Source organism: Petaurus breviceps, unplaced genomic scaffold (assembly GCF_028583685.1).
Source record: "Petaurus breviceps papuanus isolate PSGF00001 unplaced genomic scaffold, PetGlider_PUasm1.0 118, whole genome shotgun sequence".
In the NCBI taxonomy this organism is placed as follows: Eukaryota; Metazoa; Chordata; class Mammalia; order Diprotodontia; family Petauridae; genus Petaurus; species Petaurus breviceps.
In genome coordinates, this window is record NW_027185616.1 from 13456782 (window position 1) to 13478601 (window position 21820).

Below are 21820 nucleotides of genomic sequence, written 5' to 3' on the forward strand. Positions count from 1 at the left end.
TTTAAAAAACATTTGTGCCCATGTTGAATGTCTTAGTTTCCACCAGTCTCGCACCAACGTTTCACTCATTGAAAACTCTTTCTGCAGCTGTTTCCGTGTTGTTTAGTGAACACGTTCACTGTCATCTTGAAACCCGAACAGTTCTTATATTTACCCATAACTAGAAAGACCTGCTTCGCATATGAATGCATCGCTGACAGATGAGCTGTGCAGTTCAGCTGCTGAGGGAGGTGCAAGCCTTATTATATCACGTTATATCCTGGCAGCTTCGCCTGCCCCCTTGAACCTATGGCTCTTCATTGGGTTGAAGGACAATTACCATAGCGCTCTAAACAAGTCAAGGAGACTCCAAAAGGCACTGACGAGGCCCGTGCGCTAGGAATTCTAGGTTCGTGGCTTGCAATGCACCGGAAACAAATTCGTACCCGTATGCTACTGCTTCTCTGTTTACCTTTTAAGCAGCAGGGAAAGAACAGAATTATATCATGCAATGATTACGGGATGAAAGGTTACAAACCAATTTTTGGACTAAAAAAAGTGACGATTATGCAGTGAAATCTATGGTATCTCGAACTTACTTTAGATAGCCATTCTGCTTTCTTCAAAGAGGGAGAACCAGGACCTAAATATTGCTAGCCTAGGGGAAATTTTTTTTTTTTTTTGGCTCAAACTGTGTCCACTAACAGGGAAAGATTGCTCCAAAAAGGCTTTACCCCTTCTACCGGATGTCAGTTATCAGATGGTAAATAACAAATAAACCCATTTATCCAAGCCAATAGCAATAAAAATCAAAGAAGTTAGACTTAAGTTTGAAATACAATTCTGCCACTCCCGTATCTGTTTCCTTAACAGCAAAAGGCCCTTTCCTCCTCTAAACCTATAATCCTGTAACACTGAAGGCAAATTCACAGGGTCTTCCAAAGGAATCTCGAAAGCTCAAATGTTTCGGCGACAATGAACTTCTAAGGTTTTTTTCCAGATCCAAGTCAGACGACACGAGAATAGCGGTTGTCATCCACAGAAAAGAGGGAGGAAGGTAGGAGACGGGACAATCTTTTTGGTGGGGGTGGGGACTATGTTTTAATTCTGGATATTTGGGCCAGGTAGGGATGGATTTGGGTCAGCACCAGGACCAGACTCAGATACATTTTAACAGGGTGAATTTAGGGGGAGGCAGAGTTGGGGGGGGGGGAGGCTTTCCGCCTCACACATCATCTTTACCATAATCATAGCAGTGATATAGCATTTGTAAGGTTCTCAAAGCACTTGACAAGCCTCATTGGATCGTCACAGGCCCAGGAGATACATAGTATTATGACACGCCACGTCGCAGATGAAACAAACTGAGAGGTCAAATGACTCGCACAGAGTCCCATCTGGAAGTGTCTGAGGCTGAACTGGAACTCGCCTTCCGGCCTCACCACCTAGCTGCCCCTTACATATACGCGGCAGCATTAAAAAAAACCAATGGGGTCGGATTATATGCATTTTGGCTTTGGGGAGGGGGAGGGCTGCTTAAGTAAAAGGGGCGGGAGCTCTGCCTGCAGGGGCGTTGGATGGGTAATCCAGTCGCGAGTCAGGGGGAACGAAGGAGAGGCGGGGTGAATCAGGAGGCACCGCCCCCTTGCCCTCTCTCTCCCCTCTCTGCCCCAGTCTTTCTGGAGTGGGTGATCCAGGCACCGGGTGGGGGAGGGGCCGAGAGGGGAAAAAGTTGGCGAATCAGGGAGCACATGGGAGGGGCTTGGCCACGCCCCCTCCCCTTTTCCGCTTCTTTCCCACCCCAACTACATTTCCCGGCGACCTGCGGGGCGAGGAGCGACCATCCGTCCGGGTGCGGCGCGCGGAGGGGGCGGAACCAAAGCCGGAGCCCGGCGTCCCTCTCACCGCCCACAATGGGGCGGGGCCTGAGGCGGGCCCCTCCCACCGCCTCCGCCTCCCCGGCGGCCTCCACCGAGATGCCGCTCTTCATCGAGGGGAGGCGAGTCCAGCTGCCGCAGTCCGTCAGGGAAATCGTGCGGGCCCACCCGCCCCTGGAGGTGAGCGGGGCCGGGAACCGGGACGCGGCGCGACGCTACGAGCCGGGGACAGGAACCGCCGAACCCACAGAACATCCCCCCCGGCGGCCTCCCTGCCCGGGCCACCGCCCTCGGTCCGGCCGGACGAGGCTGCCCGCAAGGGTCGCGAGGCGTCTCTCCGGCTTCCGGGGCCGCCCGAAGTCTCCAATGTCCGAGACAGAGGCTCCCCCTGCGCCCGCAGCGATGGGAGCGTCCGGAGCCCGGCCCCGCCCAGGCCCGCCCCGCCCCCGGCCTCCCTTGATTGATCGGTCCATTTCCCGAATCTATAAATCCGGGACTGCTGGGCCCTGAGAGGGGCTCCTTGGGCCTGTGACGAGGACAGCGATCGTCATTCCATGTACATGGCCTCGTGATTTTTAAAGCAGCTTTGGGAAGTAGGTGCTGTTATTCTGCATTTTACAGATGAGGGAACTGAGGCTTGGAGAAGTTAAGTGACTCGCCCTGGATAACACACCTGGAAGTGTCTGAAGCAGGATTTGAACCCTTCCTGAATCCCACTTCCAGCGCTTGATGGACTGACTGCCTTACTCAGCCTCCTTTGTCATTATTGCTATTATTTTTGTTTGTCCGTTTTGGAAGAGGGCCGTGTATCGCAGCATAGGGTGATGGCTTCCCGTGCATTCGCGGATCATTTTTATTATTGTCACAGCTTCCATTTATGTCGTGGTTTAAGGTTTATAAAATACCTTAACAGATGTTATTTCATCGGCTCCTCCCTGACAGCTCTGGGCTAGGCTGTTACCACTCCCATTTTGCAGATGAGGGAACTGAGACTGAGAAAGGCCAAATGACTTGTCTGAGGGCCTGTAATTCATCGGTATCTAAGGCAGGATTAGAGATTTGATTTTACTGATTTCATAATGCTCATTTATCACTTGAGGGCTAAATTAATGATTATTGCTTTGACCAAAAAGAAATCAGCTGTTGTAGGCAAAGTGCCAGGCATGGAATTAGGATGACCTGAGTCTAAGGCCAGCCTCAGACACTTACTAGGTGTGTGACTCTGGGCAAGTCCTTTAACCTATTGGCCTCATTTTCCTCATCTGTAAAATGTGGGTAATAATAGCACCTGCCTCCCAAGTTTGTTTTGAGGATCAAATGAAATAATAATTGTAAAACGTTTAGAACAGTGCCTATATTTAGTAAGTGGTATATAAACAGTAGCTGTTTTTATTAGCTATTAATTCCCAAGCCACTAGGGAATGCCCAAATTAAGGGGAATGGTGGTGTAGGTATTCTAGATAACTGGCATCTCTGGAGAATGAGAGATGATTAATTGTGCATTTAGCTTCTCAGTGGCAAGTCTTTGGAGTATCAAGGCCTTTGGGAATCTTGTAATGTTAATGGTCAGAGGGACCTTAGAAACATCAGATCCATACTTCTTATTTTATTGGTGAGGGATCAGAAGTCACCAGGAGGAGGTGACCTGCCCAAGGCTGCTTAGCCAAGTGGCAAAGGTGGAATTTGAAGCCACTTCCCCTGACTCCAACAGCCCTTACCATTCCACCATATTGCCTCCTATTCTTGAATGGTTCTTGTTGGGCACAACAGTCTAACCCAGAACCGGTTTAGAATCTGGTTATTGATGGGCCTAGTAGGCCAAATGAGGGGGATAGATTTTTAAATCCTTGAGGAAGTCATTAAAGGGAACTGTGTTTTCCAGCTGGGGTGGTCAAGGAAGGCTTCTCTATGCCTCAGTTTCCACATCTGTAAAATGAGGTTAATAGTACTTCAGTACATATCCCATGTGGTTATTGTAAGCTAAGCATTTTGTAAACTCTACGTGCTATGTACAAGTTTGAGTTCTTTATAGAGAGTGGAGATTTGAGTTGGGCTTTGAAGGATGGTTAGGTGAGGAGAACATTCAAGTTAGGAGAAAAAGAAGGAGGTGGGAAGGTTTAAGGTGTGTTTAGGTGGTAACAAAACTAACCAGTTTGGTTTCAGGAGATGATTTTCTTTATTGGAGCCAAAGTAAGGCTGAAAAGAGAGTTTAAGACCAGGCTTTCTACTGGGCTTTGAATTCCTGGATGAGTATAGATGTTATCTTCTAAAGACAATGGGGAGCCTTTGCCTAGAAGATAGTATCTAAACTCACCTAGGAGAGATGGGACCACAGAAAGGCGATTAACCGGGGGCAGTAAAGAGTGGAATGGATTTCAGTGAATGGAAAGTGGAGGCCCGGAAACTGACTAGAAAGATATTGCAGTGATCTCCTTATATCATGACACAAAGGCCTGGAAGCTGGGGGGATGATGAAACTAAAATCCACGGGACAGATTTAAGAGACACGAAGGAATATTTGACTAAAAGAAGAATTGACCCAACTTGGTAACTGATTCAGTAGGGAGCTAGGAAGAGAAATGAGAGTTATTAAGATTGGATATTTTGTAAAAAATGGTAGAAAAAATGACAGAATAGAGAAATAAAGAGAAACTGGGGAATGGAGGGGATAAATGTGTGTATGTATATACACATACATACGTATGTGTATGTGCCTATATATACATACAGACATGTGTTGGCTGTCAATTAGAATTCAAAGAATTGTATTAATACTGTTTAAGAAAGTGAAAAAAGTGCAGTCTGCTCACTTCATATGTAAAATGTTCTATTTCTTTACAGCATAAGTGCATGTTGCAAAGATGGATAATAATGCTATGTCACTTTTTCACTACTGGTTTGTTTGAAGATTTGGTGTGTTCTGTTCTAGCTGTGTTACTTTAACTCTTTTTCTTGATTCTTGCTTTTGGGAATCAATCAAAGGTATATTAAGAGTGGTTATAAAGTGATTTCCATTTTGCAGTTTGGGACAGAGGTGATGATAGTGCGATCCAAATTTTGTGTATGTGAATTTTGGTTGTTAATGTGGCTTTAACTATACTTGTACTCTCTCTCTCTCCCTCCTTCTCTCTCTCTTTCTGTCTCTCTCTCTCTCTCTCCGTCTCTCTCTCTTTCCCCCTCTGTCTCTGTCTCTGTCTGTCTCTGTCTCTCCCCCTCCCCCTCTGTCTCTGTCTCTCTCCCTCTGCCTCCCTCCCTCCCTCTCTCTCTCTCTCTCTCCCCCCCCCCTCCCTCCCTTCCTTTTCTTCTCCTCCCTCTCTCCTCTCTCCCTCTCTTTTTTTCTGCCTCTTTCCCTATCTCCTCACTTTGACCTCCTACTGGGATAGTATAGAAGTCATAAAAAGTACTTCAGTTTGTGTTTAGAAGAGCATAGTTGCTTTGGAGATTAAAAGATTGCTTTGGTAAATTGTAGTGACCAGAACTAATGGGAAAAGATATAATCTAGTGATAGTCCAGGAAAACAGGCAGCAACAGTAATATCTCAGTGACTTTTTAAAAAAGCTATATACCCTTTTACTGATCTAGTTTTCTTGAGAAATTGACTTTAGAGTGAATTTATTTTCTAAATTGAAGGCTTGGGGAATTTTAATTACTACTTGGATTATAATTAGTAGAAGCTTATTTTAAGATAAAACATTATAGAGTTAATCAAAGTGATCTTTATATTGATTAAATTTCCTTATATTTTGTTGTGTTTATATGAAACCATCAAGGAAGACAGTCAAGGCAAAGAGTGTATAAGTCTTAAATAAAGAAATGTTCTAAATGGTATTTTACTGTGTCCTTATTTGAAATTTTATTTTTGCTCTGCAAAGTGGAAAGGAAAAATTTTACTTCTAATAATTTTGCTTCAATTTGTCACTTGATAGGGGAGTAATTGATTTGGTTTCAACCCATACTTTCATGGGAATAAAGTTTTCATGATGGTATATGTTGGTAATATTAACAGGCCTTTTAAGTACACCACTGTAACCGCCTTAAAAATACACCAAGTGAGAATCCCTTCCCACCTAACCCCCTGCCTCCTATAATCAGATTTCTTTATAATAATTCCACTAGAGGTTCATTTAGGAAGTGCTTATTGTAGTCAGGGCCCTCCTTTGGGTGCTGGAGGAAACATAAAGTCTGGATAAGGTGTCACCCCTCTCCTCATGGAAGCGCCTCCTAGAACTTTTGAAATTACAAGGTCGTATGAAAAGATTTCTGTTCTAATGAGGAAGAACTGGGTTTTCACTGGGTTATTACCATCTATTTATTTCACTAAGAAGGATTTCGTTTTATTTGAATAAGCTCATTGTTTTCATTGTTCTCCTAACCAGGTGGCATTCCAGAGATTTCTCCAAACATTTATCAATTTAGTACAGACATGTTTGTAGCTATTCCCTTTAGAGTACCCTGGGGCTCTCATCAGCTCTCTGGACATTTAGCTCTCTCTAATTTACATAACTCTTATTTTTCAATTAAACAGGAAAGAGCCAAACTTCTCAGAGGTCAGTCTGTTCAGCTTGTGGGACCCAAGGGCCTTCTCTATGTACAGCAAAGAGAGCTTGCAGTGACCTCCCCAAAGGATGGTAGGTTAGGAAGCGGTGAATTAGACAATGACGATTTAAAATGCTGCTGGATATTTTATTTTATTTCTTGTCTAAACAGGCTCCATCTCCATTCTGGGTTCTGATGATGCAACTACTTGCCACATTGTAGTCCTGAGACATACAGGTATGAAAGAGATAGAAGAAACAGTTACTTAAATGCTATGCTTTTGGGGGGGGGGGGTGGTTTAAGGATAGTATTATTTCTAAATTGACTTTCTTCATTTCCTGCTCAGAACTTGACCTTAGTTGTTATACATTTCCTTTTTTCTAGTCTGCATATTGTTTTGTTTTGGTTTTTTTGGAGGGGGGAAGAGGCAGTTGGGGTTAAGTGACTTGCCCAAGGTCTCACAACTACTTAAGTGTGGCAAGTTTCTGAGGTCGAATTTGAACTCGGGTCCTCCTCACTCCAGGGCTGGTATTCTATTCTCTGGGCCACCTTGCTGCCCTGTGTGTATTGTTTTAAGAACTAGCTTCTCACCATTGTCAGAGTGGGTTTGCCTGGTAGCGTACCTTTTTTTTTTTTTTGAATGTTTTTGTGTGTCTTTTGACAACATAATAAAAAATGATGTATGAATGAACTAAGCTAGCTAGGCTTGTTAACTCTTGCTTTCTTACCTCCTGTACTTCTATTAGTTCAAGCATTTCTTCTCAGAAATACCGTGAATTAGTTCTTCCTTTTTGTTCCAGGTAATGGGGCCACCTGTATGACACATTGTGATGGATCAGACACCAAAAACGAAGTCCCTCTAATCATGAATTCCTTAAAGTCCTTATCTAACCATGCCCAGAACGGGAGGTGAGCTCCTCTAGAATTGTTTTTGTATGTTTTAAAGGATGGTTGGGATCTTGGATGACTTTAGAGAAAATTATCTCCTTGGTAAAGAGTGTGTAGCTGCATAATAAATAGTTGGTACATCAAAGGGTCATAGGATTCTAGACTTAAAGCTGAAAGGGGAACGTGGAAGTCAGCTAGTCCAGCCCCCTCCATTTACAGATTAGGAATCTGAGACCCAGGAAAGTTCAGTGACTTTTCCTGAAGTCACAGAAGTGGCATGTGGAAGAGCTGGGATTTCAAAGCCAGGTACCATGTTGCTTCCCAGAGACCTGTGTTAAAATAGTATATGACTGCTAGACAGGACAGTGTGACTTTGTAACTGCTATTTTAAAATGACTCAGGGTTCAGTTTGTAGAAGAGAGTCCCAGAGACAATACTTCTTTAGATTATGGGTCTTCTGGTGTAGCCTGATGAAGCCAGTTGACTTGTTTATCCAGGTGTTGCTCAAATTACATTTTGCCAGAGTCCTAATTGACAGGCTATGTGGGTTTGATTTCCTTGTGAGTTTTTCATTTTTTATTCAGCTACTCATTCACTGGCTTAAATTGGCCATTATGATAGTCTTCCCTGAAGACATACTATATGATTAACTGAAATAATTTTTAAGAATTGATTAAAATACAGATTGTTTCATTTATTTTTGTCTTTTTAATCACTTAGCCCAGTGCCCAGCACATAGTAGACTCTATATGTATTGATTGCAAAGGAAAGCCATAGTTAGGACATATATTGTAATTATTTAACAGTAAGTACTGGGGCAGCTAGGTTGCTCATTAGATAGAGCACTGGTTCTGGAGTCAGGAGGACCTGAGTTCAAATGTAGCCTCAGACACTTACTAGCTGTGTGTCCCTGGGCAAGTCACTTAACCCCCATTGCTTCCTACCCCCCAAGAAAAAGAAAAGAAAAGAAAAACATTATGTGATCATTTAATGCTAGTTCCTCGAGAACTTCTAAAAGATAAAGGTGTGCCCAAGATCTTCAGTCTCAAATGATCTTATACCATAGTGTTAAAAAAACATGTCTGGATGTTATACTGCTTTAGATGGAGAATGTGATGTTACATAATTTTTAATTCTGTAGTGCTGTAATTCTGTAGGCTGATAATTGTTTTGATTGAAACTCAAAATGTTAATCCAGTTTAATATTAAAATATTAAGAGAACAGAGTGCAGAGTGGATTTTGGATGGCATTTCAAAACTGCTAACTTGTGGGTGTATTTTAACTGTTCTTTATTATTATTACATTTTTGTTAGGTTAGAAGTACATCTAGTTGGAGGTTTCAATGATGATAGGCAATTGTCACAAAAACTTACAAATCAACTTCTTAGTAAGTGCATTTTTTTTCTTTTTTACCTTGGGCAGGAGGGCAGGGATGGAGGAGGGGAAGCCTGTTTTTTAGTGCTTTCTGCCCTAGAGCTCTTAATTTTGTTTGGGAGGGGATGTCCAAAGATCTCACCAAGAAATGGTCCCTGGCTTGATACTGTCAAGTTGCCAAGTTAAGGTTGTAGTGTGCCTTAAAGTTTGATTATCTATGAACAGGATGGAAAGAGATTTCTGAGAAAAAATTTTGAAAAAGTATTTTCTAGAACATTTTATTCTTTGAAATGATTCAAACAGAATCACTTTCTTGACCTCAAGAGGTCTACTGCCTATTTAAAGTACAATTGATGGATATACAATTAAATTAAATACAATAAATACAAAAATTAAATTAAATACAATACAATTAAAATGGAAGAAATAATCATTTGTCTTCAGCCAGATAGCCCAGTGGCTAGTATGCTGATCCTGGATCAGGGAGACAAGTTTAAATCCAGCCTCAGACATTTAGTGGCTGTGTGACCTTGGGCAAGTCACTTACCCTCTGCCCCAGTTTCCTCAATGCTGGGTGATTGTGAGGGTCAAATGAGATAATCTTTGTGAAGCACTTAGCACAGTGCCTGTTGTGGTAGGTACTTAATAAATCCATCCTTTCTCCTTCCCTCCCTTCTTCCTTCCTTTCTTTCTTTCATTTTCTCCTTCCTTCTATTCTCTATGTGAAAGGAAAAAAATTAGTTTCAAGTACCCTAGATGCCTCTTTACTCATTATCCTCTATGCACAGGGGTTCTACCACTAAGGGTTCTAGCTGTATCTCCAGGTGCTGTGGGTTTTCAAGCACTGAATAATCGCTCATATTGTTGGGGATGGGATGCTGCTTTTCTGATGGTGACAGCCTGCTTGGTGAATGGTCTCAGGTAGACACGATAATTCATATGGCTTGTCCCAGGCATTCTGCCCTTGTGTTCAGTGCATGCACTGCCAGCGTAAGTCATTTTAATTTCTTTTAAAATTTTAATTATAGATGAATTTGACAGACAGGAAGATGACATTCACTTAATGACTTTCTGTGTGACAGGTAAGTATACGTGCTCCCCACTACAAAGTAGCAGTGCCTAGCAAAGTGTCCTGCATTTACTAGGCTTTCAGTAAAAGTTTTTTGAGGATAATGGTGTTAATAAAGACCCAGTTTTTTACTCTGTTTCCCATGACAGAATTAGCACAGATAATTGGAACAGGTTTGTGTATCTTCACAATGGTGTGACTATCTCTCCCTGTTGTTGTATACTGTGCAGCTGGTTTTGACACTAGCCATAATGTTATTCCTAAAACCCAGACCTAACTATATGTAGTGCCAACATAATATTCACAGAACCAGCAGCCATTGTAAATATGCCAGCATAGTGTTCAATCACAAAATATAACAGACTCTCCATATAGAAGACAGAAGCAAAGCATTTGTTCAGACACCAGAAAACCGAATCCCAAAACCAGTAAGTCCCATCATAGTAGCAAAGAAGTTAATAAGCCATAACAGCACAGAGCCACAGCATCCTTTAGCCTTCCCACAAATGAACATTTATTCACAAGCCTAACTGTCTCCCTCCAGTGTGTCCTCTCTTCCCTCCAGTCTCTCTCTAACTCCTCTGACTCCCAGTGTCCTGTGGGCTCTGCTCCACCCTTCAGCAAACTCCTCCCACCAGAGGCTCTATGTGATTACAGTCAGTCTATTAGGAGGCAGGGAAGATCTTCACAGCAGGGAAGGTCTTCATAGTCCCTTGGGCTTATTAAGGGGCAGAGAAGATCTTCAAATTCCCATTACTGTTACGCTCTATCACCCTCCTACTCACAAATCTTCAGACTCCCTCTTGCCTCTATAATAAAACACACAATTTTCAGTCTGACATGTAGAGTGTTCACAGTCTAGCCCCTTTTCAGTCCAAGTTAACTCTGTTCCCCTTCATCAGTCTCCATTCTAGTTGCACTTGACGTTCCATTTCTGTGCATCCTTATGTCTGGGATGCGCCTCTCTCTCTTCTGCTTCGTAAAATGCCTCTTTTTTTCAGAGCACAGTTTGGATGCTGCCTTCTATAATATGACACCTCCCCTCATGCCCCAGTAATCGGCACTCTTTCTTTCTTGAAATTACTTTGTATGGAATTTTTATTTTCCCACCTGTGGACATGTCGCATCTACCAGATGGAAAGTAAGCTCCTTGAGACCAGGAACATCACCATTGTTCTTTGTGTCGTACCCCTCAGACGGTTCTAAAAGGCATCACACGCTCTGATATCGATCACACCTCCTAGAGACTAGCAGGGAAACATGAAAGCACAGATTCCGTTTATGTCCTTCCCATTTTCACCATTGAAAGATGGGCGACTTTCTTGTTCTCTTGTGCAGGACAAAACAACAAGTTTTCTTATCTCCCCCTCACACAATGTTATGTTTTTCAAAGTTGCTGTAATTACTTTTGTGGCTGTTTTTTTTTTTCCTGAAATAGAATTAAATGATCGAGAAGAGAATGAAAATCACTTTCCAGTAGTTTGTGGGATTGGTAAGTACTAATAGTAACTAAGAAAAGAAATGCAGCAGTACTTTATAAACTCTCTGAAAATAGGTTATTATTATTGTTTTTTCAAGACAGATCAGGGCTAAGTGTGGGAGCCTAAGGGTGAAATCTGGTCCAGCAAATAGCATTGAACCTTGTCTCTGCTGCCTGCTGCATTATTTTATATTATAAACCACAGTGCTCTGTGATCAAGGATATGGGTTGGCTTTGCTTTAATCCAAGGGGACAGACAGACTGACCCATGCACCTTAATTTAGCCATCGTGCAACATCAATGGTCACAAGAGCAGGTGGTCACCACCAGAATTGAGAAAAAAAAATACTCAAACTGAATGCTTTATTAACATTTTTTTTGGAGGGGGGAAGGCAAGGCAATTGGAGTTAAGTGACTTGTCCAAGGTCACATAGCCAGTAAGTGTCAAGTGTCTGAGGCTGGATTTGAACTCAGGTCCTCCTGACTCCAGGGCCAGTGTTATTCACTGTGCCACCTAGCTGCCCCATTAACATTTTTTTTTGAAGGAAAAGAATATAATTTTGAGTGAATTTCAATCTAATTCTGGAAATTTATGCTAAATATTTGCTAGTTCAGGTCACAGAATTATGTGGACATAGCCTTCACTGATGCATATCCCCATTTTTCTCCTGTGTGATCCTTGACTGTGGCCTTCCATCCATCTTCCATAAATGGTCTCCCCAACAAGATGGAGGCCTTGTTTTTGTTCCTTTAAAATCTTGTGGGTACCAATGTAGCATTCACACTCTTGTATTTCTACTACATGACTGGTCTGCCTTGTTTTCTTGTGATATATGTTAACGATGTTTTAAAATCACACCTTACATACAAATTAATCACTGGTTATAGGTTATAGCCTACTTAATACCTGCCATATGTGTAATTTATTTGCTTTTTGAGTTACTTATAATTTTGATTTTTTTTTTGAGATCATGGTGTTGCATTATTTTCAAATAATATCACTGGGAGAACATTGTTAATTAGGACAAAAATTTTACTAATTAATGTTTGCATCAAGCTTGAAAGTTCTGGGGGTGGCTAGGTGGCGCAGTGAGTGAGTAAGAGCATGGGCCCCGGAGCCAGGAGGACCCGAGTTTGGCTCTGGCCTCAGACACTTAACACACACACAAAAAACTAGCCACGTAACCTTGGCAAGTTACTTAACCCCAATTGTCCTTCAAAGGGGAAAAAAAAAAAGATTGAAAGCTCCGGAGGCATGTTTTACTTTTCCCTCATCCATCATATCCTGGCAGGTATTGTTGATTTTATCTCCACATGTCTCTCAACTCATACACCATTACCTTAGCCCAGGTTCTTTCATCTCTTGCTTAGACTGTCGTAAGAGCTGCCTGACTTGTCTCCTTGCCTCTACTCTTTTCTCTCTCTAATACATCTATCATACAGCCACCAAAATAATCCTCCCAATGTACAGATTTGACCATGTCTCATTGTCTCTGGGATATAATGTATGCTCCTCCTGGCATTGAAGGCCCTTCACAGCATGGCTTCAGCTTACCTGTCCAGCTTTGTCCCACGTTCTCCCCCTTTCCATTACCTCTGTGTTCCAACACATTAAGCTGCTGTTCCCTGAGTTCTACCTGAGATCATAGATCTAGAGGTAGGAGGTATCTCAGAGGGCTAGACCAAAACCTTCATTTTATTTTATTTTTTTATTATTTCTATCTTTCTCTCTTTTTTTTTCCATTTTTCAAATGCCTTATTAACTTCTGATTTTACATCGTTCATTTCCACCACATTTTCAGTTACAAATTTTCTCCCTGTTTTCCCCCTATCCACCACCCCAACATAGCAGTCCCAACGGATATCCCCTCCTCCAATCTGCTCTTTCCCATATCTTCTCCCATACCCCCTTTGACTTTTCCAGTAGGGCATGGTGGATCTCTATGCCCTAGTGCCTGTATATCTTATTTCCCAATTACATGTAAAATAGTATTAATAATAGCATATATACATATATATTTTTAAACATTTGATTTTAAAAGTTTGAATTCCAGATTCATTCCCTTCCTCCCTCGTCACCCACCCTTACTGGGAAGATAAACAATTCAGTATAGATTGTACATGTGTAGCTAATGCAAAACATTACCATAGTAGATATATTGTAAAAGACTGACTATATTTCCCCCCCTCCTATCCCACCTCCCACTTGTTCTATTCTCTACTTTGATCCTGTCCCTTTTCAAAAGTGGGTGCTTCCAACTTCCCTCCTCCCCAGCCTGCCCTCCCTTCCATCATCCCCTCTCTCATCCCCTTCCCCCCTATTCTCCTGTAGGGTGAGATACCCTATTTAGTGTGTATGTCATTCCTCCCCCAAGCCAAATTCAATTAGAATAAGGTTGACCCATTCCCTTTTGCCTTCCTTATTCTTCGCCTCCATTGTAACCATTTTCCCTTGTCTCTTCTATATGAGATAATTTATCCCATTCTGTCTCTCCCCATCTCCTCTCATTATATTCCTCTCTTACCTCTTAATTTCACCTTTTAAGTATCATCCCTTCCTTTTAAATTGGTCCTGTGCCCTCTATCTATGTCTACCTGTACACATATATACACACATTCACATATGTATTCATATGCCTGTATACCCTCCGATATAGACATATATATGTGTGTGTACATATATATATATCTATATATATATCTATATATAGATATATATTTCTATTCCCTTCAACTATTTTCATACTGACAAAAGTTTCATCAGTTACAATTATCATTTTTCCATGTAGGAATGTTAATAGTTCAACTTTGATAAGTTCCTTATGATTCCTTTTCCCTGTTTACCTTCTCTTGCTTCTTGTATCTGAACGTCAAATTTTCTGTTCAACTGTTTTTTTCATCAAAAATGCTTGAAAGTCCTCTGTTCCACTGAATGACCATATTTTCCCCTGAAATATGATACTCAGTTTTGCTGGGTAGGTGACTCTTGGTTTTAATCCCAGCTCCTTTGACCTCTGGAATATCATATGCCAAGCCATTCAATCCCTCAGTGTAGAAGCTGCCAGATCCTGAGTTATCCTGATTGTGTTTCCACAATATTCAAACTGTTTCTTCCTGGCTGCTTGTAATATTCTCTCCTTAATCTGGGAATTCTGGAACCTGGCTATAATATTCCTAGGAGTTTTCTTTTGGGGATCTTTTTCAGGAGGTGATCGGTGGATTCTTTCAACCTCTATTTTGCCTTCTGGTTCTAAAATATCAGGGCAGTTTTCCTTGAGAATTTCTTGGTGGAATATTTCTAGGTTCTTTCTTTGATCATGGCTTTCAGGTAGTCCAATAATTTTTAAATTATCTCTCCTGAATCTGTTTTCGAGGTCAGTGGTTTTTCCCATGAGATATTTCACATTGCCTTCTATTCTTTCATTTGTTTGGATCTGTTTAACAGCATCTTGATTTATCATAAAGTCATTAGCTTCCATTTGCTCCAATCTAATTCTGAAGGAATGATTCTCCTCAGTGAGCTTTTGAGATTCTTTTTCCATCTGGCAAATAAAGCTTTTTAAGGCATTCTTCTCCTCATTGCCTTTTTGAGCCTCTTTTGCCATTTGAGTCAGTCTGTTTTTTTAAGGTGTTATTTTCCTCAGTCTGGCTGTTGACTCTCATTATTTCATAAATTTCTTGCATTGTTCTCATTTCTCTTCCCAGTTTTTCCTCCACTTCTCTTATTTGATTCTTAAGGTCCTCTATGGCCTGTAACCAGTTTATATTTTTCTTGGAAGCTTTTGGTGCAGGAGTTCTGACTTCACTGTCTTCCTCCTGTTTCATGCTTTGATCCTTTTTGTCCCCAAAATAGGATTCTAATGTTGGACTCTTCTGTCTGCTTTATTTCCTTTGCCTGCTCATTTTGCCACTCGATTACTTGATTTTTGGGCTTTTTGCCACAGTAGGACTCTGCCACCAGACAGGGGAGCTTTGTTCCAAATGCTCAGGTTTTCTCAGCTGCTGGAGGTATTAGTTGGGTGCCCTCTCTGAAGCCTCCACATGCTCTGGCAAGCTGGTCACACACTCCAGGACCTCCACCCTAGACTGCAATCCAGATCCAAGCAGGTTAAAGCAAGAGCGATTACCCCTCAGACTGGTCATTTGTTCCCCCTACACTCTGCAGGCCAGAAGCTGAAGCTGCCACGTGGCTGCGGCTACATGGCCCTGGCGCCGGATTCTCACCCCAGGGGCAAAAGCCAACGCACTCCCAACTACTGGGTCCCAAAGTCCACACTGCACTGATCTCTCACTTTGTCCTTAGCATCTATGTATTGATAATTCTGGAAATAGCCACAGCTGCTGGTGATCTGGAGTCCCTCCAGCTTGTGGTTGGTCAGGCCTGCCCTGGGGCTAAAACCTCTGGCTTGTGTGGGGTTGGGGTCAGCTCCCAGAGCACTGGGCTGGCGGATTCCTGCCAGCCTGCCGGGCTGTCCTCAGGGGGAGGTTAGCTTCTCTGTGTCATTTTGTGGGTTCTGTAGCTCCAAAGTTTGTTCAGAGTCCCCTTTTAACATGGATTGGAGGTGGTGGGAGCCGGAGCTGCGCGGAGGTCCTGTTTCTACTCCGCCATCTTGACTCCCCAACACCTTCATTTTAAAGAATAAATTTATGTTGATTTGTTTTGTTTAAAGATTGCTTAAATTCTCCCCATATCCTTTTTCTTCCTCTTTCCGAGACAGCAACCCTTTATAACAAAGACTTTTTTTAGAGAAAAAAAAATCGAGCAAAGCTTATCAACACATCAAGAAAAAACTCTTACAGTCTGACATGACACCCATGTACCCTGATTCTGCAAAGGAGCATGTGTCATTAGAGGGGCCAGGGGGTGGAGAGAAAGAGGAAGGAGGTGCTTCTCCTGTCTCTTCTTGGGAGCCGTGTGCATCCAGCTTTGATTGTCTCGTGCCAGTGTCTTCATTTATAGATGAGGAAATTGAGGTTCAGGAGGTTAGTTAAATGATTTGTCTGGGGTCACAGTGGGGATAAGTATCAGGTGAGATTTCAGCCTGGGCTTTTTTGCTCAAGAACTACCGCTCTCTCTTTACTTACTAGTAGTGTGACTCTAGTCAAGTCATTCATTCTGTTTGACTCAGTTTCCTCAACTGTAAAATGAAAATACTAGCAGTAGCTACCTTGACAGGCTCTCCTGTTTGTAAAGTGCTCCCTACAGTGCCTGGCGCATAGTGGGCACAGTGTGAACGCTCATTGTCTTCCTTCCCCCTCTGGCCTCTTCAGTACTTTGTTGTTACACCCAGCCCCCACAGATTTGGGAAGGCCATTCCCTATGGCCTCTTGTATCTTTGCCTTTCAGATAAGGAAACTCTCTCCCTTCCAGGCTGAACTCAGGTACCACCTCTTCAGAGATGCTGTTGGCAGTTCTAAGCTCCTCTTAAAAGCATTCTCTCTCTCTCCATTTTCCTGGAGCACTTTCAGCATCTTTTGTCTCATTGTCCCCTGTCTTGTGTCACACTCATCTGTGTGCGTGTTCTCCAGAAGAGCGTAATCGAGGGCAGGGGACTCTGGCTTTTGTGTCTTCTGAGACACGTATGGCCCAGGCTTTAGCTCAGCTAGGAGGGATGCCCCATAGCATCTGCCCATCAGTCTGCATATGTGGGATGGATGGAAGAGAGCTGGGCCCAGAGCTAACCAGAAAGCGGAGAGGGTCCCGGCTTCCCTTAATAACTCATGAACATGCTCACGTTCTACCAGCGTTGTTGTATCATACGAGATGTATAATACAACAGTCTCCCAGGAACTCAGTCTGAGTGTAAACAAGACAATGAGAGAGAGGTGTATGGTGGCTATGAGTGAACAGAAATGAAGGGTGACACTGGGGAGATGTACGAGAGAGAGGCTGGCAACATGGGGGGAGTGGGAGAGGACAGGCAGTGAGCCAGAACGCTCAGCTGTCACTCTCCTAATGCAGGAGAAATGGAGGAAGACCGCTGGCAGGGGGCATGGGCCAATGCCCTCCCCGACTCCAGCAGTTGTGGGAGGACATAGGTAAGAGTGGCACAGGCTTGGAAGGCTTGTGGTCTGCATTTCATCTGCAGAGGAAACTCTCAGATCAGTGAGGCCACAAATCCCATCCGACTACCAGAACAGTGATTTATTCATTGTACATTGCTTAATAATTGTTGAATTGGATAGCCTTCTCCCCTATATTTCACTGGAAAACTACAGATATTTATTATTTTACTGTGCTTATTTTATTTTATACTTCGCCATGATGTAGACTGTAAATTCATTGCTTTTTTTTCCAAATACTGTCTTTTCTTTGTGGATGTAGATGTCAAAACATGAAAATGTCCCTTTTTATTCAATTGTGTTTTAATTCCAAAACACCTTTTCACGGTCACAGCTATCAACGTTAAAACCGCTGAGATTTTCAGGGCCTCATTTCCAGAGAGGGGTCCAGAGGAAGAGTTGCGTTCTGCTCGCTCGTTAACTGGAGGACCAGTGAGTATAAGAACTTTTTTTTTCTGTTTCGGGTTAAAATTTTGAACATGCGTGTGTTTTATACGTTGCCCTGGAGCCTCAGGACTCCAAGATTCATAGAACCGCAGGCATTTCCAGACAAACATAACCTTGGAAATGAGAAAATGTTGACACGTGTTCACTAGCGTTGTGAAGTTGTGAGCTGGGACCAGGACATGGAAGAAAATAGACATTGAGGTGTAGCGAACAGGACACTTTCACCTAGGAAGTTTCTCCCTTTCTGGCCCCAAAGGATAAACAGGCTGATGTAAACTGAGGTTTCAGTCTATATAGCATGCAAATCCCAGCCTCCCTATGAGAGGCTTTTTTTTTCTTTTCTCTTAGAGCAAGACTTACTTCCTTAATTCTAGAGGTGGGGGGTAGGAATTCATCTCCCAGAGAAAAAAATTGCTCTATAGTTAAGTTCCCTTAAAATACATAATAATTCCTAGGAGGGAAGGGTGTGGTGGGGCAGGGTTATAAATTTAAGTAGAATTAGCACTTACCTTTCAGAACTGTGTCTGTGGAATCAATCTAACAGCTAAGAAGTAGGATTTACTGGATGTAAGTTAGGACGGGATTGAGCCTTAAATGTGTGGGTTTGCTATTCCTGTAGGCCAGTTAGTTTTGCTTGATTCTGTGGTCAATGACTAACAATTATCTTCAGCCTACCTTTGGATCTTAAAGGGTTATTATCCATGAGGTTGAAATTTTGCATCACTGGAAAATCCTAAAATGTTTATGTGTTTCAGGGTTTGGGGGGATTTGGGTCTTAAACTTTTTATCATGAACTTCACAAACACCAAATAAAAAGAACATTTCCACAGAGTAGGACAGAAAATAAGGACTGTACATGATCTTCACATGTATATATAGTAAATTCAGCATTTAACTTTCCAAGCCGTCATGCTTGTCTGATTCCTTCTGTTCTCTTCGTTTTAAAACTGTTTCAAAACTTTTTTTTCTTTTTTGGGAAGGGGCAAACCCTTTTCTTACGTTCCCTTCTCTCATTTCCTCCTTTCCACTGAAAATTCAGGCACTTTTGGGGAATAATAATATTGCGGCTGCTGAATCAAATGTAGTATAAATCAATTCCATGTTAACAATCTTCCAGTAGGCCTTGGTGGAAGTTATAACCTTTCAACTTCCTGTCCCATATCCATTCCCGGATTTGATGAAACTTTTTTTGTCCTTTTCTAACCAACTGCTGTTAATATAATTAAGCAAAGCTTCGCTCTAGACACAGCTAAGAATGTTGTCATTTTCTTAAGTCTTATCTTTAGAGCCTTCTTTTCCCTTCACCTCCCTCAACCCCCAATTCAACAAGCATTTTTTGTCTACTCCATGAATTGCACTGTGGTCATTACTGAGACTCCAAAAAACAAAAACAGAAAATATTCACTGCCCTCAAAGAGTTGACTTTCTAACAGAAAATTTTACATCCAGTTCTAGGAATAGTGGGTAGAAATTATAAAGTAAACAAACTTGGGATAGATGTCAAGAATTCCATAATTAAACCTATGCAAAAGTAGAACTAGGCCAGGTGAGTATATAGTTTTCCTTTTGTTAGAGGTTTTGCTTGACTCCTTTAGGGTATATTTTAGTAAGAATTCCATTTCTGGTATGAATTGTACTAGATGGCTTCTTGAAGCCCTATCCAAATACTAGAATTCTGTGATTCCCCATGAGTGGTGTATTCCTTAAAATATGAAATTTTATGCTTCTCTCTTGAAATTTTTATTAGATGATTAATATTTATGATGCAAAGACAGAACGACTTCATATCGGACCTTATTTCTGGAGGCCCTTTCCTCGTGTGGATTTTTGGCTTCAACAGGAGGATAAACAGCTATTAGAGGTAAGATCTGAAACAGTAGAGAGAACCCTGAACTTGAGGAGAGCTGGACCTTAGCCTTGCCTTTTCTTCCAGCCAGTTGTGTGGTCTTGATCCATTCTCTTCACTTTTTTGCATTTGTTTCCTCATCTGTAAAAGGAAGGGATTAGACTAGGTGATCTCCAAGTCCCTTTCCACTCCTAAAATTCTGCTCCAACTGCCTTTTCCATAAGAATTGTAATTTTTTTAGGTGGGCCTTGGACAGACTCCATTTAGCTTCCCTCTTTAGTAACAAATGATGTTTAGTACCAGAAGCAAAATCTTCTTTCCAGAACAGTTGTGTAAGAAGATTGTGTACAGGCTGTTTACTGTATTTTATTGACCCTTACTTTAGTTTCCCTATCTGTATCATAAAAATTTGGCTTATTAATTTTTGGAAGGAACTTGCATATTTTAATTTATAGTGTCAAAATAAGGAAATATTGCAAGGCTTATCTTTCCTTTCACAATATCTTATTTTTCAGAATCTTTCCACTTCGCCTCTTGCCGAGCCACCCCACTTTGTTCCACACATCAGATCAACATTGATGTTTTTAAAAAAATATCCATTTCCAGGTAACTCACTGTTTCCTGGAAATAGGGCTCTACTCTACAAAAAAAATGAAGGAGGATTATGGGAAAAGATTTCTTCACCAGGAAGCTAAATGTAGGCATTAACAACTAAACAGAAAAGCCTTATAAGTGTAACCCTGGCAAAGGCAACTGGCTCTGAGTGGAGAGAACAAGAATTCTAAACCTGTCAACATGAAGTCTGATGTTTCATTCCTCAGTGTCTTTTAAGTCCTTTTAAAAATAAAACCTTATTTTGGCAGAGGTATTTGTTCATATTATTGCTTTATGAAAAAAACAACCAGCAAATGTCCAGTTTTTTAGAATGCTAAAAAAGTAACCATTTTTTCTCTTTCCAGGCCTACATTTGTGTCTTGTTTCTTTCTTGATCTAGAGTAACTATTGGTCAGAATCTTTTATTCTTCTTCCACAGAGAACAAGATAAAGATATTAAAACTGGTAGAACAGTTTTAAAAATATCTTAAATACTACTGTATAGTACGGTGCTATTTAAATGAGAGGAAGATTTCTAAGTAAAGAAGGGAGACTAGAGGTTCCGGAGGAAGAGTTGAGCTGGTGAATATAAAGAATTAGGAATTACCCAAAGACAATTAAACTTAGGGAAACTAAGATTACCACAACAAGATTACTGTGGAGATTGCAAATAGAAAAAGAGAGACCACCCAGAATCTTAGGAGGTGGGGGATGGATGGATGAAACCAAAAAAGGAAGTCAGACAGGCAGGAAGAGAACCAAGTGTGTCCCTCCCGGGAAGAAGAAAATAGTCAACCGTGTCAAAAGTTGAGGAAGGAATCTTTTGTGCCTTCTGAGATCCAAGATGACTAAGTATGGCCTGGGTTTTTCAGAACAAAGTTCCACATTTCCTTGGGCGCCCCAGGAGGAGAGCTCACCAACTGTGTTGATAAGGCCTATGGCAAGAATGTATACACCATCTCTACCTGAGCAGGCTTCCTAAAGCTGGTGTGGGTGACACAGTAATGATCAGTCAAGAAGGGGAAACCAGAGCCCCGAGAGAAGGTGTAACCACTAGTGGCAATCCAGTAGCAGGAGTCACAGCAGAGAAAACATGGTCCTGTATTTGGAAGACAAGATATGGGTCACAATAAACAATAAAAAGTGGGATGAAAGGTTTAGCTATCACAGGGCCTGTTTCCAAGGAGGGTGCTGGGATCGACTCTCCTCCAGCTCATAGTAAAAATACCTCATTAAAGTGTCTGCCTTTAAAAAAAAGCTAATGAAGGTTGAAGGGTGGAATAAGGGAAATGAAAATCCTTATTTACCATAGATCAATTTTCTCAGAAGAGCAATGAAGTCATCTGTTGACTTCTAAGGTCCCTTCCAGCTTTAAATCTTGGAACTTATAAGAGATGGTTGGCATTGGGAGCCAAAGGAAAAGATCTAGCACAGACGCTGTGAGGACCATGCTAAAGAAATGCCAGGTGAGATTAGAGAACATGAATCCGTAGTAGACTCAGTTCCAACAGTTGTGTGACCTTCTGCACCATTCAGAATTTACAGAGTGGGGATGGAGAAGGCAAATGGGTATTAGACCGGCATGGTATAATGGAAGGAAAGGAACCTGGGTCAGTTAGGTTGAGGAAACACATAGAGGCTGGAATAGAAGTAGTCATAATGCTCA

The 21820-nt window shown here is 41.8% G+C and overlaps 1 protein-coding gene across 4 annotated transcripts; it reads left to right on the forward strand.

Moving 5' to 3' along the window:
• Nucleotides 1-1811: 1811 nt before the first annotated feature.
• On the forward strand, nucleotides 1812-20424 carry NTAN1 (N-terminal asparagine amidase). 4 transcript variants are annotated; one of them, XM_069086383.1, is made up of 10 exons: nucleotides 1812-2036; nucleotides 6382-6484; nucleotides 6564-6629; nucleotides 7193-7301; nucleotides 8595-8668; nucleotides 9684-9737; nucleotides 11163-11216; nucleotides 17602-17699; nucleotides 19462-19575; nucleotides 20076-20424. In XM_069086383.1, the coding sequence occupies exons 1-10, from the start codon at nucleotides 1893-1895 to the stop codon at nucleotides 20253-20255; spliced, it is 996 nt and encodes a 331-aa protein (XP_068942484.1). In that variant the 5' UTR covers nucleotides 1812-1892; the 3' UTR covers nucleotides 20256-20424. The 4 variants fall into 4 exon arrangements, with proteins under 4 accessions (XP_068942484.1, XP_068942515.1, XP_068942493.1 ...); XM_069086392.1 differs by lacking the exon at nucleotides 1812-2036 and adding an exon at nucleotides 2298-2449; XM_069086403.1 differs by lacking the exon at nucleotides 1812-2036 and adding an exon at nucleotides 2310-2412.
• Nucleotides 20425-21820: the final 1396 nt, after the last annotated feature.

Bases quoted from the DNA above. Each gene is read 5' to 3' on its own strand.
- NTAN1 (XM_069086383.1), top strand. From the start codon at position 1,893: ATGGGGCGGGGCCTGAGGCGGGCCCCTCCCACCGCCTCCGCCTCCCCG. The intron at 2,037-6,381 runs GTGAGCGGGGCC...TCAATTAAACAG, and splicing joins GGGCCCACCCGCCCCTGGAG to GAAAGAGCCAAACTTCTCAG. The intron at 8,669-9,683 runs GTAAGTGCATTT...TTTTAATTATAG, and splicing joins ACTTACAAATCAACTTCTTA to ATGAATTTGACAGACAGGAA.